At 33.6% G+C, this 16,590-nt stretch overlaps 1 protein-coding gene across 1 annotated transcript; it reads left to right on the top strand.

The window, feature by feature from the left end:
- Positions 1 to 1,022: 1,022 nt before the first annotated feature.
- Positions 1,023 to 16,172, top strand: LOC132548756 (nuclear pore complex protein Nup85-like). Its single transcript, XM_060212637.1, has 11 exons — positions 1,023 to 1,120; positions 8,740 to 8,805; positions 10,291 to 10,341; positions 10,735 to 10,835; positions 11,050 to 11,135; positions 11,493 to 11,524; positions 12,565 to 12,665; positions 13,432 to 13,531; positions 13,857 to 13,908; positions 14,131 to 14,199; positions 15,471 to 16,172. Exons 1-11 carry the CDS (start codon positions 1,023 to 1,025, stop codon positions 15,573 to 15,575), a joined length of 861 nt encoding a protein of 286 aa, XP_060068620.1. The 3' UTR covers positions 15,576 to 16,172.
- The last annotated feature ends 418 nt before the right edge of the window (positions 16,173 to 16,590 follow it).

The following is a 16,590-nucleotide window of genomic DNA, read 5'->3' as shown; positions in this document are numbered from 1 at the left end:
TTAAAGTGACATGACTTCCTAGTACGCGATCAATCATGACTTTAAAATAAAACCCCAGCAGTCTTCATGCAATATGGATGTAACCAAGGATGGGGTGGTGACAGTTTAAGGCACAATATATTTCAACACCACCAAATTTGTATGATTACTTTCAAATTGAAAATGATGGAAAAGATTTCCGAAAGTTAGGCTATTAGCTGATTGGAGGAAGCATACATATAATGTACATTGTATGAATATATCCTTGAGTAATCTACGTGGTAAACTTTAGACAAAAAAAGTGGAAGTGCCTGAAATATAACGGTACAAATATTTCTAACCAAGCTGCATTCACAACAATCAACTATTATATGGTTTAAAAACATATCTATTTGTAACTCACAAAAAAAATATGATACAAATATAATTATGAACATCAACCAGCAGATCTTGAATGTAAAAATCTATATAAAGATAATATTAATAGGGTAAAAATCATTCTTTCAAGAAAATGTGATATTAACCAGAAAGTGACATTAATTTGCATATCTGATATGATATTATATGATGTAATTATATTTAATGTATAGAATATTAATAGGAATAAAGAAATAATTAACATATACTCTGAAATCATATATTTTCGTGGAGCTTACATTTTATGGTTTTCCAACAAGAGGCCTAGCGACCTTGCTGATCACCTGAGATAAGCAATATTGATTTTAAGCTTTCAAGTGTCATGAAAAAGAAATTGTGACATTGATGATAGTCAGTCAGTGTCAATACCTGCATACCATCAAAACTGTCATCCTTTACTAATAACAATTCTTACAAAATTATTTCCAATTTTGCTTAAAGATGCAATTTTTCTGTGAAAATTACAGTAAAATCAACTTCCTTCGATCTCCTTTGGTAATTAAAGCACCTTAAGAGGATTCCATCAATGAAGGCATTTTATTCTACCATACCTGGACCAGCCCATCAGCCCCTGGGGGTCAGCCAGGATCACAAAGGGTTCCAATGGAAGAGTAAAACACCTAAAGATGCCTCCATCAATGAAGAGTATTTTATTCTACCATACCTGGACCAGCCCATCAGCTCCTGGGGGTCAGCCAGGATCACAAAGGGTTCCAATGGAAGAGTAAAACACCTAAAGATGCCTCCATCAATGAAGGCATTTTATTCTACCATATCTGGGTGTTGAGCCCTGCCAATCTGCCCAGGCCCCTGCCCCTCAGACCCCTGCCCCTCAGGGCCCTGTGGGATGGGGACCATATAATTCATTATTTTGTTCATCTTTCGCCAGGGAAAGTTTCTGCAAAATTTCTTTGAAACCAATTCAGAGTTTTTTGAGAAGAAATTGATTGATGCCAGAAGTGATCCCTATTGATCATCATCAGATTTTTCGCAGCTGACCTAAAATGGCACTCTCCTTGTTTATTTCATAGATATATCTTGCTCACAAACCCCACTGTATGTACTACTATAATCCATATACTGTGTATGGTGAACAAGTAAATGTGTGAATTTAGAGTACCCCTGAATTCAAGGAATATGAATTTCATGATTTTATAGTAGAGATTTGAAACAGGACGTAAGAATTATTTGTGAGATGAGATTTGTAATAATGACAACATTATCCTGAACAATGGCCCACCAGATATACAAAAATTGTAATTCACTGTAGGATTTTATTTTCGATACAAGTACCCTGTTGACGGTGAAATAATACCCTGTACATATTATCTTATATCATACATGTAATATAACATTGCAGTACTGTGAATGAGTGAAGGTTAAATTTCCATTACACACTATCCTAAAAACTTGAAAATAAGATGTGGCTAATTTCTATAATAATAAGAAAATACAAGCTTAATTTCTGGATAAGGTTCTATTTGTAGTTTGCTCGTTTTCAAGTTTTCAGAGTATCACTGATCGGTAAAATGAAATAAAAAAGCATTTTTCTGCAAAAATTCTCTATAAGCATACCTTTTCAATACTGTGTATAACCATATATTTCAAAATATTATTAATTGATAAGTTATTTAAATCTTAATACCGATAGGCAGTTTTCCAACAAAAGATACCACGTACAGAGGTCAAAGATGTACCCAGTTCAAGTGTAAATATCCAGGAGGGAATACAACCAATGCCGTACTTCTTGTGGTGTTGGTTCTGTTATCCCTAGCTTGGATACTTCCAGGTATGCCGGGCGATTGAAAAGTAGTCGGAACTAAAAGGTAAAAATCAATTGCATCAAGCTCAGGATGATAAGAGTAGTGTATTTTTACTATATATTTACTGGTTTCGCCCCGAGGACTTGATCAGGACAGGATCATCCTCAGCTCGTTGTGATTGAGATTTTTACCTTTCAGTTCAAGTGTAATATATTTGCAAATCAACCCAAGCTCCTACATATGGAACTGGCTCTATTCTCTGTATGAAAAAATAAGCTTACACTGTGGAGATAATTGTGTATTAACAGGGTGATACATATGTATAAAAACTGTATCTGATACTTGAAACTACCACAAGTTGTGTATTCTTTTTTATCTAGTTGAATTTCATAGGCTGTCTCTGCCTTTATAAAGTGTATAGGATAATGTACTGATGACTTTTTGAAATCACACAAATATTCCTGATCTTTGCTTTATTTGGGGTAAATTTGCAAACTTTTAAGCTCAGGGAAATTTTTTTTATTTGCTGTAAATGTGTGTGAAAATATTACTGAGCATAAACAGAGCTAAAAGATATAACCAGACACTGAACATCACATACAAACACTATATAAACTTAATTAAAAATCAGCAAAGATGAAATTAAATGTAAATTATTCAGAAGTAAGTACATAGTCAGCAAACTACAATGTATATGTAAACAATGAAAAAAAAAAACAACACTACATACAATAACAGTTTCAATTAGAAACTATAAACTAAACATCTAGAAATGTAAATACACCAAACCTGATCATCAATTCTCACTCATATATTACCAATAGTCCTGGAACATTTTAATGGGTTTTTGATGTCGTTACCTTTCTGTTTTAATTAATAGGACATCAAGTGCTTTGAATCTTGAATGAAAATACCTTAAAACACATTTTATTGTCTTGTAAAATATATGCATGTGATTAACTTGAAAATTAATTTTAATGAAATGATTAATGTTAATAGACAAATAATACATTGAAGGTCAGATCTATAATTCCAATTTGATAGTCGTATTATACAAATTCTAGTAATAGTTACATTATACAAATCTTTTTGGATAGTTACATGATACAAAATGAAGTCATATTTAGTTCCAGTTTTTCAAAGGCAAAAATACATCCGCTAAACAGGGACGTTCTAGATTTTACAAAGAATGGTGAGATTTGTGCAAGGTAAATATCTTCTCTACATCCTTATATGTCACGAAAAAACATCTTGTTTACCATTGTCTCTGTGATAACAATAAAGTGACTCTGTTGGTAAAATTGATATACTTCAACTTTGATTTAGATGTAGTATCTCTGTAATTTTTCATGTACAGAAATTTGTTGTGCTATACATGGTTTCCAGTAAGCTTTTATTTTTTTTTTCATATGGAACTAAGAACTAACCTAAAGTTTAGGTGGGACACCATAAAGGTATCAACACTTTTTCAACTCATATCACTGATAAGATCTAAAGTTCATGAAGTGTGGTACGCAGACATTTTCCAGGTATTGATATATTTTTTTCAAAACTGTAATAAGACAGAAACAAAAATAGAAAATAAAATTAAAATTTCAACTAATAGTGATTCTGTCATTCACTCCTGGATAGTACATCCGGGATCCCATGAGATGCGTGCGCATCGTTAGCAGTCATAGCGTGTTTTGCTTTATGCTTATCAGTGCGGGTTCGCAAGAGATAAGTCAGAGAAGACGGGATCTGATCAAGCCTGATTTGAATAAACAACCCTGTAACAACACAGCTGTTTGGTGATGACCTACATAGGGCCATGAAGGAAATCAGCGAAACATAGCGTGTTTTGTTAGCAAATAGTACAGAGGGAACTGCGTTCCTCTGACTTTATATCGCATTTTATCATTTCATTGTTTGTTTCACACCCCCAGAGGCTCTCTAAGGTTTACTTGTTGGTTTTCACTGTTCGTGTAAATACTTTTTATGCTAAGAGCATTGCTCTTCAGCATGTTGCTGTCGCCCCTGAGTATCAGTACTTCGTTTTCATTGGTTCATAAATCGCAAGTTTACTCCTACTCCATCTGCCGGACATTACTGTAATCATTGGATTATCGCCCCTACAAGTTGCTGATGCTAGTCATTAAATGAAACAACCTTATCGACATTTTCTTCATTACTTGTACATCAAGAAAACGTTTTGTGTTGTGTATAAATTATAATCAGACATCGAAATTTGTAAATACAATGACAAAGACTCACGTTTATGGTGGTAAATTTTGCGAGGCGATGCCAATATGGCGGCTTAACTTTCTTTTCCGCGCGATGCATTGTGGGCGTCATATATATTTGTACTACTTTCTTTTTTTTTTCTTTTTGAAAATTTACTTCCCGTTTAATACTATTGAAAACTATTAAAATACTGAAATATGTAGTTGGAAATAAAAATGAAACTAAAATAAGAATGATTTAGAGTAGCATAAAATTTTGACGGAAACAGCCGGGGTGCTCTGTGCTGCTGGACCCTGAAAGAAGACGGTGGCTGAAAGAAGACGGCGGGTAATTTATGTAGGTAAGTATCACTCTATATATATATGTAAGCTTAATTTAAAGTCAATACTTATACTGAACTAGCAATTGCATTTTTTTGCAACAATTCATTTGAAATGAGCCATCGCATGTATTGAATTTAGACTCGACGGCGACGCGCAAGCTGGGCACTGCCGCCATGGCACTTTTTTTTCAAAATATTTTCAAGACTTTTCCTTTGAAGCAGTATGCATTTGAAAAATGTTATGTAAGCATCTAGCACATTTTTGTTCCTTCCGTAAAGTATTTCAGTATTTTGAAATGGATTTATTTTTGAATGATCGTTTCATAATGGTCTCATCGCAGTCACTTCTGTCAGTGGCCCAACAGATTTGAAATTAAACAGAAAAAAACTTATCCGTAATGTTGTACTGTACTACTTACGCTAATATATCGATTTTACTTTAAAATATCGGTCACTGTCTGTGCTATTGTAGATCTAGCTCTTTCAAATTTCTGATCGGAGATAATTTATAAGTACCCCAAGTCCAGGGTATGAAATCGTACGGGAACTCTACAGCTATGCCAATTGTAAGGTTTACATGTGAAGTTAATATATATAGTTTTAGCTTAAATTTAGTTTTTGTCTTTCTGACATGATGTCTCGTTGATTCTGTTGAAGAGTGATGCATGTGAACGATTACAATATGAAGATTGGGAATAATGAAGATGTCAATTAACATCTGAATCCCGGAAAGTGTTTTAATGAAGATTAGGATAAACCTAGCAAAGTGTTAGGTCCCAGTGTGACTGTGTAAAGTGTAAGGTCCCAGTGTGAATGTGTAAAGTGTAATTGGTACAATTCTTATTATGCCTGAACTTTTAATATATGTACTTTATTTGTTCATCTCAGAAATTTCAGTATTATGTCAACTGCGTCCACTTTCAGTTCAATACTTTTGATTCATCAATTTTACCCAGCCCTAGGCACAATATTTGTCATTACTTGTCGACTGTTTTTTTAGCGTTTTAGAGTTTTGTTTCCATGGTGAATGGAATGAAATGGGATAAATAGTCTAACCAATACCCCTCGAGAGCTAATTAAGACATTGCAGTATTATCACTTTGGGCCTTATTAAAAGTCAAATTGAAACTTTAAGAAATTCAAGTGACCGTAAGTACAACAATAAGATGTCGATAATCAATGAAATTGATTAATTGAGAGGACATTTTCTTAGTACATTTAACCAGGCTTTGTAGTGGTTTGTTCAGAACTGTAGTTCTGGTTAAGTAACCATTAATTATGTTCTTTCAGCTACAATGACATACATTTTTGAAATACCTCTACTGTAGCTAAATGTGGCATTTGTAATAGACAGCCAAAGTTAATTTTGTGATAGACGTAGCCAAAGTTAATTTTAGGATCAGTTAGGACAGCTACTGTTTGTAACAGGCATGGGTTCAATTACATGATGATGTAATTAATTAAATTACAATTACATTATGAAAATGGCATTACCATTACATGACGGTCCAATGTAATTAATTAAATTACACATTACTTTTCAAGTCAAAATGATTTTTGAAATACAAACGTCAAAATAAATTATCATACTGCACAGATTTATCACACAAATTTAACTTATGATTCAATCTCTGTATGACCATTGTCAAGATATTATTATTTTGCTAGCTGTCCATCGCTTAATAATTTGACAGTCCTGAACGTCAAAACAATTACAATATATTTAATATAGACTCCTATTGGGAAGTTCAAGACTATAAGCTTATACAGAAGTGTATATTTCTTGCACACAATCATAGCAATAATGAAATATAGTTATTTATTTCCCTTACTCTCTTTCAGCAGGTGGATGTCCTTCAAGAAATGAAATCGGGAATGGTAGAAGGTATCTCTATTGATTCTTCTAAGTTGGAATTGGCCATGGTGACCAACAATGGATTTGAGGACCTTATGGTGGAGAAAAACGTCCTTCTTTCCGGCCTCCAATTAGATGTTGAAGATGATTAATCACTTGAGGAGATGCTAACAACCATGTTGTCTTTTAAGGTCACAGTACTCTCTAAAGGCGGAAATATATTTACCATCACAAAAGAAGAATCAACAAATGGCAGAAACTAAAAAAATGTGGAAAAGATCATTGTATGCTGCATTTGTAGTAAATTTGTATACAATCTTCAATTTACTTGAGTAGAAAGATTCACTTATTATACCAAGTTTGTGTAGAAAGGATCACTGTATACTGAGTTTGTTGTTTACAAATGTGTAGAAAAGATCGCTGTATACCGAGTTTATAGTTTACAATTGTCTAGAAAAAGCACTGTATACTGAACATAATATGACTTCTGTTTAAAACCTTCATTTAAACTTAGGCATGTATTTTTTTTTTTTATTTATCTTAAAAGTCTACCTACAACAATTTTGTGTATGCAATCTTGTACTAGGATATTGACTTGACAAGATTACAATGCTGATCAAAGCATGGAAAGAATACTATATCTAAAAACTTAATAAAACAAGATATAAGTATCTTTATCATGTTTTTATTATTATCATTATTATTTTTCAATGATGTCTGTCCACATGGAATTTGTAAGTACTCTTGTGCATTCTTATACCACCAAAAGGTGGGTAAACTGGAATCAGGTTGTCTATCCGTCCATCCATCTGTTTGTCTGTCTGTAGACACATCTTGTCTGGACAACTCCAATGAAACTTTACAGTAATATTCAGGACAATGTGTAGATGTGCATGCACCATTTTCCCTCAAAATATTGATTGCCATGGCAACTGGTCAATATAGACAGGTTTTGCATGTCGGTCAACTTCTAAACCTGTGGACCAATTTCAACAAAACTTTGCAGGAATGTTAGGGAACGTGCACATGCCGCTGTGTTTCAGAGGATGTTTCTGTGCAAAAGTCACCATGGGGAGATAACTAAGGCTGTGGGTGTTGGGGGTATTAGTTATCATTTGGATTACAGTTTCAGTTATCCCTGGGCAATGTGGAGAGGATATAGTAATGATTTTGAGGATTGAATACTTGCATGAATACCTTGTAAACGCATTGAGACTAAGACAGTTAGTATACCTTAATCAAATTTGGAACATGTATCCCTTATGAGAAGTCGGTTTCTTTAGAAATTCAGGGTCAGATGTCAAAGATCAAGATTACAGTAAAAAAACGGATAGTTGCATGGGGATGTTTTCCTTTGCATTACCCTCGTTTTTCTATCAAATTTCACAACCTAAAAGATATTCACATCTTGCAAATTTCAAGGTTCAAGGTCACTGTAAGGATGTTAAAAAATGATAATACAAGAGGAATAAAATATCTTGCGACAAGTTTTAGAGAACAAAGAATATATAAACATGTCAACAGAATTGTAGAACCAGCAAAACAAGTGTAAAATTGAAACAAAGACAATATCTACTTGAAGATTCCCTGAAAAAGTACAAGGAAAATAAGACCAGGTGTTCCGGAAGAATAGGCATCTTCTATTTTAAGTTATGGTGACAAATCATGTTTGTTTTAGAAAATTGGCACTCTTATGCAGTCATTTACAAACAATCTGGAAAATGAAGCAGTTCAATATTTGTATGTAGCATGTTATTTGCATGATGGTCTAACTAATGGTCTTAAACCAATAAGATACGCAGTCTTTAAAGTGATAATATGGTGTCCAAGATCAACATTCCCTACAATGTATCCAAAGAAATGGACAACTTCCCTATCTTGGAGCCTACTTGGGACATGTATTTCATAAGTAATACTACTAAGCTTGTTATTTCTGATATCTGCTGGTCAGTTTTGATGGGCTGCAATGATTTACTGCTTGCATATAGTTGGTTTCAGTATATAGCAAGCTAATAATAAAGAATTTATTTTTTAATGGTCTTAGCATACCAGTACTTTCAGTACTTTGATTAAATGAAGGAAATCATATATTCCATATATTTCTAGGTCGATGAACTCAAAGCAATGAAATTATCTACCTTGTATTCTGTTTCCAACGATGATATTATTTTGTGTTACAGATTTGGTTCCAATCTGAGAGAGTTTCTGTTGTTGGAATATGCAACAAGTCTGATGTCGCATAAAAGGTACTACAGTAATTTATCAGATAACTGTTATGTCATACAGTCATATTGTAAATATCATAAGACATGTAACAAGTCATGTTTAAGTCATGTCTTGATGACGTCACATTATTGTATCAGCTCTGAAAAAAATACCAGAAGTCTAAAATTCAAATAAGCTTATCTAATAGGATTTTTTGGGGTTTTTTTTTTGAGATTTCATTTATTTTGCAGAAATTTGAGTTGTATGATAAATAGAATCTGACACTTGTGTTGATATAGCATGGAATTTATTTCACTTGATGATTAATTTGATATGTCACTAGCTTTAATACTTGTGACTTATCAAATCATTTAACTCATTGGACGATATTATATCGACACAAGGGTAAGATCCTCTGGATTTCTCGTTACCAGGTATATTGTTTATAACAAGAATGATTTTAGCTATAAGCTGTGAAGGATGGTCTGTAAAATTATAATTTGTGTGATAGAAAAGATGACTGTAAATCACTTAAATCCTGTATGAAATTTATTTTTGCATTAATACATGACAGCCAACCATGAATTCAGATCCCTCATAAATTTTTATACGAAAATGATACCTCTTGATGACATTCTTGTTATTTCTCCATTATATTTATACATTCTCTACAGGGATTAATCTAGACAAATTCTACTACCAAAAAAGGGTAGTAGTCAGCAAGTCTTTTTCCCCTCTGACTATAAACTAGTTCCCCATCAAGAAGATGTAATGAAATCATGGGATAATTTCCCTAAAAGAGAGAGGAGATTTTCCCGAAAACAGAACTAATTTGTATATTTACTTAACATATTTTCAAATAATGCCACCATAGAAAAGAAATATCAATCTCACCTCAATATTGTCCTATTTTATTCACATAATCTATACATAGTTTTACTCTGTCCCTCATTGGATTTCTGACCAAGAGGTCTGTCCATATTTTCAGTGAAGATAAAAAATTCTCCTCTTTCCACAATGGGAAGTATTCCCTAAAATCTAGATTTACCCATACCCTATCATATCACCCCAAACAAATCTGCTAGAGTATATTACTGTCAAATTACATATTTAAATCTCTACTTTTAAACAAAAACTGTAGAACTACAGGTCAGAGGTTGGGGGTCGAGCATTTGTGCCACAATAGGTATAATTATTAATCGCCAATGCTATTTTTGTGTTGGAAAGGTGATAAAATAGTTGCAATTAAAGATTTTAAAGATGCAAAATATGTATTTCATTGAACTACAAAAAAATTAACAATAGGAAAACTCATTACTCTGCTGGGATGACCATGACATAATAAGTCTAACACATTACAAAGCATAATGTGAGGCACTGCACAAACATGTCTGGCCTAGATCACAAAATAAGGAACTTCATCCTAGATATGCTGTGCATGTTTAGTCAACAATCTACAAAACATTTTCTTACTGAAAGCAATTTTTGTTATGGTAATTAATTCATTTTGATTCATGATTTTTCAGTCTATGGATTGTAGGGGTCAGCTATCTTGACCACTGTCCAGAGTTTGGAAGGTAAGTATTTCTAAAAGGGTTGCTGGTTAATTAAATCATTAAAAACACAAAATTTTTGGTAAATATTTGATGTCTTGATATATTTCTTGTGGTAACATTATTTTGAATTCACGATGCTGACTGCATCTAAAGATTTCATAATGGAATTCAACCAGATTTATGTTGAAAGATGTAAAGCTGATTAGTTACGAGAATATGTGCTAGTTTCTGCTTGAATCTATACAGTAAACATTGTTAGTTTCAGAGTATGTTTTATAGTGAGTCATTTTTTCATAATAAAAAGCCTATGGTTTAGAAATGTTTTAAAAGTAAATCATTTTCAAACCTTCATTTTGAAGTCACTATTCCATGATATGAAAATATATTAAAGTTGATATTACGTTTCCTTTATAGGAAATATTTGGAACATTTCATGGAAAACATTTCTATAGAATCAGAAAAGAAAGCCCAGAAACTGTTACACATATGCCAGGAGAGGAACTTAGTAGAACAAGGTATTGTATTTATGTCACATGTCAAACAAGTTATCTCCCCTGATATATTTTGCATATTTTTCATAAAGATTTGAAAATGTCACCTTACAATTTTGTTACAGTATTCATATTTTAATTTCACAAAGAGATATGCTATTATAATGTTGGCAATTTTTATCCATAGCCAAGTCCATCTGTAAGATGATAAACTAATGTGGTTATGTTTTATCCGTAGCCAAGTCCATCTGTAAGGTGATGGGAAGAAGACATATGCAACATAAACGACTTGGTGCTGCACTCACCTGGTTCCTCAAGTCTAAGGTTAGTTTTCAGAGTACCTCTAGAGGATTAGGCAAGCATTTTGTTAGTGAAGGTGTGGAAGGGTCAAGGTCAACAAGAGAAATCAATATTTTGATAAGAAATGTAGATGATGCAACAACCCCATAATATCAGATAGGACAAATATCTAGATCTGACAATTCAAACTGAAATAAGCCTCATTCATTGTAGAAAGGCGGGCTTATTACATGACAATGATATAGCATTTCTTTGGCAACTTTAATTGGAGAATGTTGAATATTGGCGTGTTGTCATATCGTACTGATATCAAATTTATTCTTGATTCAATTTGATTTAAGTAGATAATTTTGTCTTGATACTAATGTACCTCAATTTCAGGATGTAGCCCTTTCCACAGTGATAGCAGAACGGTGAGTATAAAAAATGACTGCATCTGGAAAAAAGACAAATTTGTGAATTTCTTCACTTTTTTATATTGGTCATATCTAAGCAGCATATAACCTTGTTTACATCCTCAATACTCCAGGGAATATCCTCACTTTCACTCTCTACACTCTCGGAACATTTCATGGCAATATTTAAGACACATGAGAAGTAATTAGATTGGTCTAGATTGGATTTCAGGAAAAGAAAATCTTACCAATCACAGACTAAAATGCTCCTTTGAAGATCATAAAGGGACGACACCCAACTTCAAAGCCATTACATTATACTGTTAAGCAAACTCCAGATTTGTTTGATGTACATCAAAGGAACAAACCAGTTTTCTTAATTTATACACAAGGTGTCATACATGTAACCTTCAGTTTTGACATGAAATGTTCCAGGGGTGTAGAGAGTGAAAGTGATAGTAACCCCTGGAGTATCAAGCATGCCTTCTTTGTTGACAGATGTCAACCTGCATGTAGAAAACAGTGTTTAGCCACTGTAGTATCTTTTGATTAATATTTATAGAAACTTTTGAGTAAATATTGTTTGACTATTGTTTAACTTACTGACTCCCAGAGATGTCAGTTTTATCAAGACAGGCATGTTAACGTATAGGTTTGTACACATACCATTAAAATCATATCCTTTATGGGTCTGAAATTTTGTGGCTTCTCTTGAAAATATTATTTTGTGAGCGTTTGACTTCCTTGATTAACAAAACGTGTGGAATCGTATATTGCTAACGATTCATATCAAAGCTTTGACAGATTATATATGTGAATATGTTGTTTGTTCCCTCAAAATAAAGAAAATAAAATTACCATGAAACAGAGATATTCTTCAGTAGAATACCATACTGGGTAGGGCAGTATCAAACTTAGGTCAAACATGAAATAAATATTCTACAGTAGAATAGCATACTGTAAAGGGCAGTATTTAACATAGATGAATATTTCATGGTATGAGAATTTGAAATGTTATTTGCTGTTTTTCATGGCTGCTGTTTCTTATGTATATAAAGATTCCTGTTCGAGTACAGCGAGAAAGGTAGCTTCTCCAACCTTGACCTCATCGACAATCTAGGACCTTCCATGTTGTTAAGTAACCGACTCACATTTCTAGGTAAAATTTTATTTTATTATAACTTTTTCGGTCGTTGAATTGATAAATGAATCCAGAAGTTTATAGCCTTCCATTATCAGATGGGTTTATATGATAAAATAAGAGATCTCGGAGGGATCTCGGTGTCCACCATGGTTTGATCTTGATTGGATCTTTTCCTTTCTTCTTAATGATAAGAAATTTGAATATTCCTTAGCAGAAATAGTGATAATGATCTTTTAACTGCCAAGATGGTCCCCTGGAATCCAGTTTGTCTTCTTTTTTTTTTTTTTTTTTTTGCAAAAATCAAATGGGTACAATTAAGGGCATAAGGGGAGCATTTATAAGAAATTTGAAAGATGTTCATCCAGTACTCCTCAAGAAGATAACACACTTTCATTTTTTAAATACAAGATGACTTCCTTAGGGACTGAGGGGAGCCTACATATGAAATTTGACTGAGATCCATCAAGTATTTCTCTATAAATAGCTGTAACAAACTTTACTTGGTAAAATGAAATGAAAACTCGGATCCTCTACATATGCAGTTGATAAACAATATCCATCTAGATTTTTCACGCCTCATACATTTGTAGTTTATCACAATATTAATAATGTTATCTTTTTGAATTTGAAAGACGATATAGATAATGAAGTTATGTTTGAAGCTCAAATTCTCAAACAGCAACTTTTAAATCCATTGAAGCATCAACTGAAGGGTATTGTAATTATTCTGTTTAATTGATATAGTGAATTTATTTAGAGATATCTAATTCTAACTCTCCAGGGAAATATCGTGAGTTCCACAAGTTATATGAGGAAAAAGAATTTCAGGCTGCTGGCCAACTGTTGCTCTCCCTACTACAGGCAAGGTTGGCTCCAAAACGGTAAGTACCTGCCATGCCAACACAGCACTATTACCATGCTGTAAACCAAAATTTCTTTTGCACTAAATGTTTTGTGGCAATTGACTTTATCGAAAGGTACTGACTGCTCTCACCCTACACAACTGTCATATTTTGCGAGGATGAACGCTTGGTAATTGGTTTCAATTGCAAAATCTTCTGTGAAAGAAAACCGCACGTGAAGGAATTACGTTTACCTTACTTCAGTCTTTCAATAGGTTTTAATTGGTTACAATGTGTGTATGTTGTAGAGTTTGTCTTATCATTACTCGGTTACGATACAGGACATAAAATGTTTGTGTTTCAGGTTCTGGGTGACATTGCTTGTGGATGCCATTCCACTTTTGGAAGCAGAAGAGGTGAGTTCATGAAATGAGTCATTCTTCTTGGGATTGGTTTCGAAAATATTGGTTAGAAATTCAAATTTTGACAATGAAAACTTCGGAAATGAAGATTTGTTTTTTGATAAAAATTTCTTTCTCCTTTTGTGAGACAAGTAATTATTCTATCACATTATTGTTATCTGTGATAGAATAATATAGTGTTCCTCTTATATATTCCTTGTCTGTTTTATGTTGTAGGTTATATTCAGCAGTAGTCAGACCTTTGACCTTATGCACTGTCTGGAGGAGTTAATGAGGGAATTCAAGGTCAGTATCAAAGATATAGCTTAGGGTTGATAGTGTTTGGTAGACAGTCTTTAGAGAGATGTATAAAAGACACAAAAGTATATCAACCTTCAGTATATGTTGAAAACAAGATACAGCATAGCCAAACAATGAATTTAACGTCATCATACAGACAGAGTTTGGTTCACCTTGGACTCATCAGTAATGCTAGGTGACTAAATATATTAGGAATGGACTAAAATGGAGGAAACCTCAATGTCAAAACATTGATTGTGGAGATACATTAATATTATTCATTTTAAGGTACAGGTTGATTAAAACAAAAAGTCAAGTACACATGATTACTATTCTCAGTCATGACACAATTAAAATTTGATTATCATTTTATGGGAGATTATGGCAAACCTCGGGGACTAAAAGTTCACCAACAAAGACTACCACCTGCAATTTTAAGGTTTACAAAAGACAAACAAGTGAATTGCACCTTTCAATTCAAATTCATACTAATAGCTTATCCATAAGCAGTATCTGATAATTCAACTGGGAAAAATTAAGTTGTGGGTGGATGTAAAAGACAGTTCACCATCATTCACAAATTCTGGGAATGAGTACTTCTAAACATTGTTAAGTGATCAGTTGACCTGAGAAGAGCTGCCAGAATTTGATCTTTCTTCAGGGGTATCTTAATCTACTTTCTGTAATGGTGGCATATAGATATATTTATAACTATAAACCTTGCTGGGAGCATGATGTTGTCTTAAACTTGCCTTTGATTTAGTCCAACATTCAAACTGTTCTGAATTATGCCACTAGAGACATGGAGGAGTGGGGTGTGAGACGGGCATGTTAGCCATGTATTCTCAATACATAATCCTTGTTTGTGCATGTGTGCATCAAGCACATGTGGCTGTGCATGCATCTCAAGATACTCTTAGACACCATTCACAGCAACACTCCCTCACAAGCCACAATCGTTTCACTCTGGAACGAACTAGGCACAGAGGTGGACTGCTGCATAGAGACCAGCTTAAAAAGACTATCCAGTTCTTTCATAAATAACTTCATTTTATAATTTACTTGTTACCTACATCTTATTTATTAAATTTTTTATTCTTAAATAGCAGTAAGTCTATCTGTAATTGTCATCCTCAATACACCAGGGGTTACATTCACTTTCGCTCCTTGCACCCCTAGAACATGTCATGACGAAATTGAAGGTTCCATATGAGACACAAGTTATACTGTATTACGGGGATCCTCACCAAGTCCTGTATTTTGGTTTTTATTTATAGGACATAGATGTGCGTGAGAAGGAAAAACTGGCCTTACTCCGCCTAGCCCTGACGAGAAATCTGTCTCGTGCGATTGTGAAAGAAGGAACAGTTAGATTACCATGAGGCGGAATGTTCCCACTTTATCGAGAATTTATTGGTTGGATGTGCCAAACTGCAATGAATTGAACCAGATCTTTGATACTGCTGTCAGCACTGATTGGAGAAGACCATGATTAGATGAGACAAAACATACTATCTCAGGTCAAAATTTACTGGATGGAACCGTATATGCCATGTACGGTTTGATTGGATGAGACAAAATGTATTGCAGTTTGTCTAATTTGATTCGACGAGACAAAATGGAATGCATCAGGTTTGAAGTGAATGGATGCATAGTTGGTCATCACAATTATTGCATGTTAGGTAATGAAATTTTGAATTGTTATGACAGAATTTTTGTTGTGAAGCATTGTACTCTAGTAGCTGCTGAAAATAATGTGTGTATGCAGGGATACAGATGTACATTTTTAAGGAAAATTCTTAAAACATGCACAGTAGCAATTTTTCATCATTTGTTATGTATGATAAGACAAAGAAAGAAAGGGGAGAGACAACAGAGAGAGAGAGAGAAAGAGATATTTTTGTGGATGAAATTTTGTCTGATTGAAAACTTTTATGAACTGTTGCTATGCTTATTAAAAATAAAATGTTGTGTATGTATATTATGTTCAAGTTTTTATTGTGAAATGGAAACTTTCCTGCTTATGTGATTAATGTCTTTGAAATCACCCAAGTAAATATATAGATACCTGTTTTATATAAAAATTTATAAATATATGTTTGTGATTAAACACATACATGTAATTCAGTAAGTGGTCAAATAGAGAGATGAAGGAATTTTATTTATTTTTCAACAATTATAAAAATGATTCCAACATTTATGAATCACTTCTGTTGGCCGGATGGAAACATCCAGGAGGTTATACTTGAGAGGGGAGGGTGACAGGATTACCAAGAAGAGACTTGAGTCATAATGGATGTGACCCTATACCTTTTTAAGTCCATTCAGGGAATCAAACCCAGGACATTACTACTGCACTACCCAAGTAGGTAGTTGACTTTCTTACAGTTGCCAGGG

The sequence above is a fragment of the Ylistrum balloti genome, unplaced genomic scaffold, assembly GCF_031769215.1.
Source record: "Ylistrum balloti isolate Yb309-2 unplaced genomic scaffold, AGI_CSIRO_Ybal_v1 Utg370026, whole genome shotgun sequence".
Classification (NCBI taxonomy): domain Eukaryota; kingdom Metazoa; phylum Mollusca; class Bivalvia; order Pectinida; family Pectinidae; genus Ylistrum; species Ylistrum balloti.
Note: the sequence above shows the minus strand (reverse complement) of the source record. Positions and strands in the feature narration are given on the sequence as shown.

What these genes read in the sequence shown, in the direction of transcription:
- LOC132548756 (XM_060212637.1), top strand. Translation starts at nt 1,023, where the DNA reads ATGCCTCCATCAATGAAGAGTATTTTATTCTACCATACCTGGACCAGC. An exon ending in CACTGTCCAGAGTTTGGAAG is followed by an intron (nt 10,342 to 10,734) that starts GTAAGTATTTCT and finishes TTTCCTTTATAG; the next exon opens with GAAATATTTGGAACATTTCA. An exon ending in TCCACAGTGATAGCAGAACG is followed by an intron (nt 11,525 to 12,564) that starts GTGAGTATAAAA and finishes ATGTATATAAAG; the next exon opens with ATTCCTGTTCGAGTACAGCG.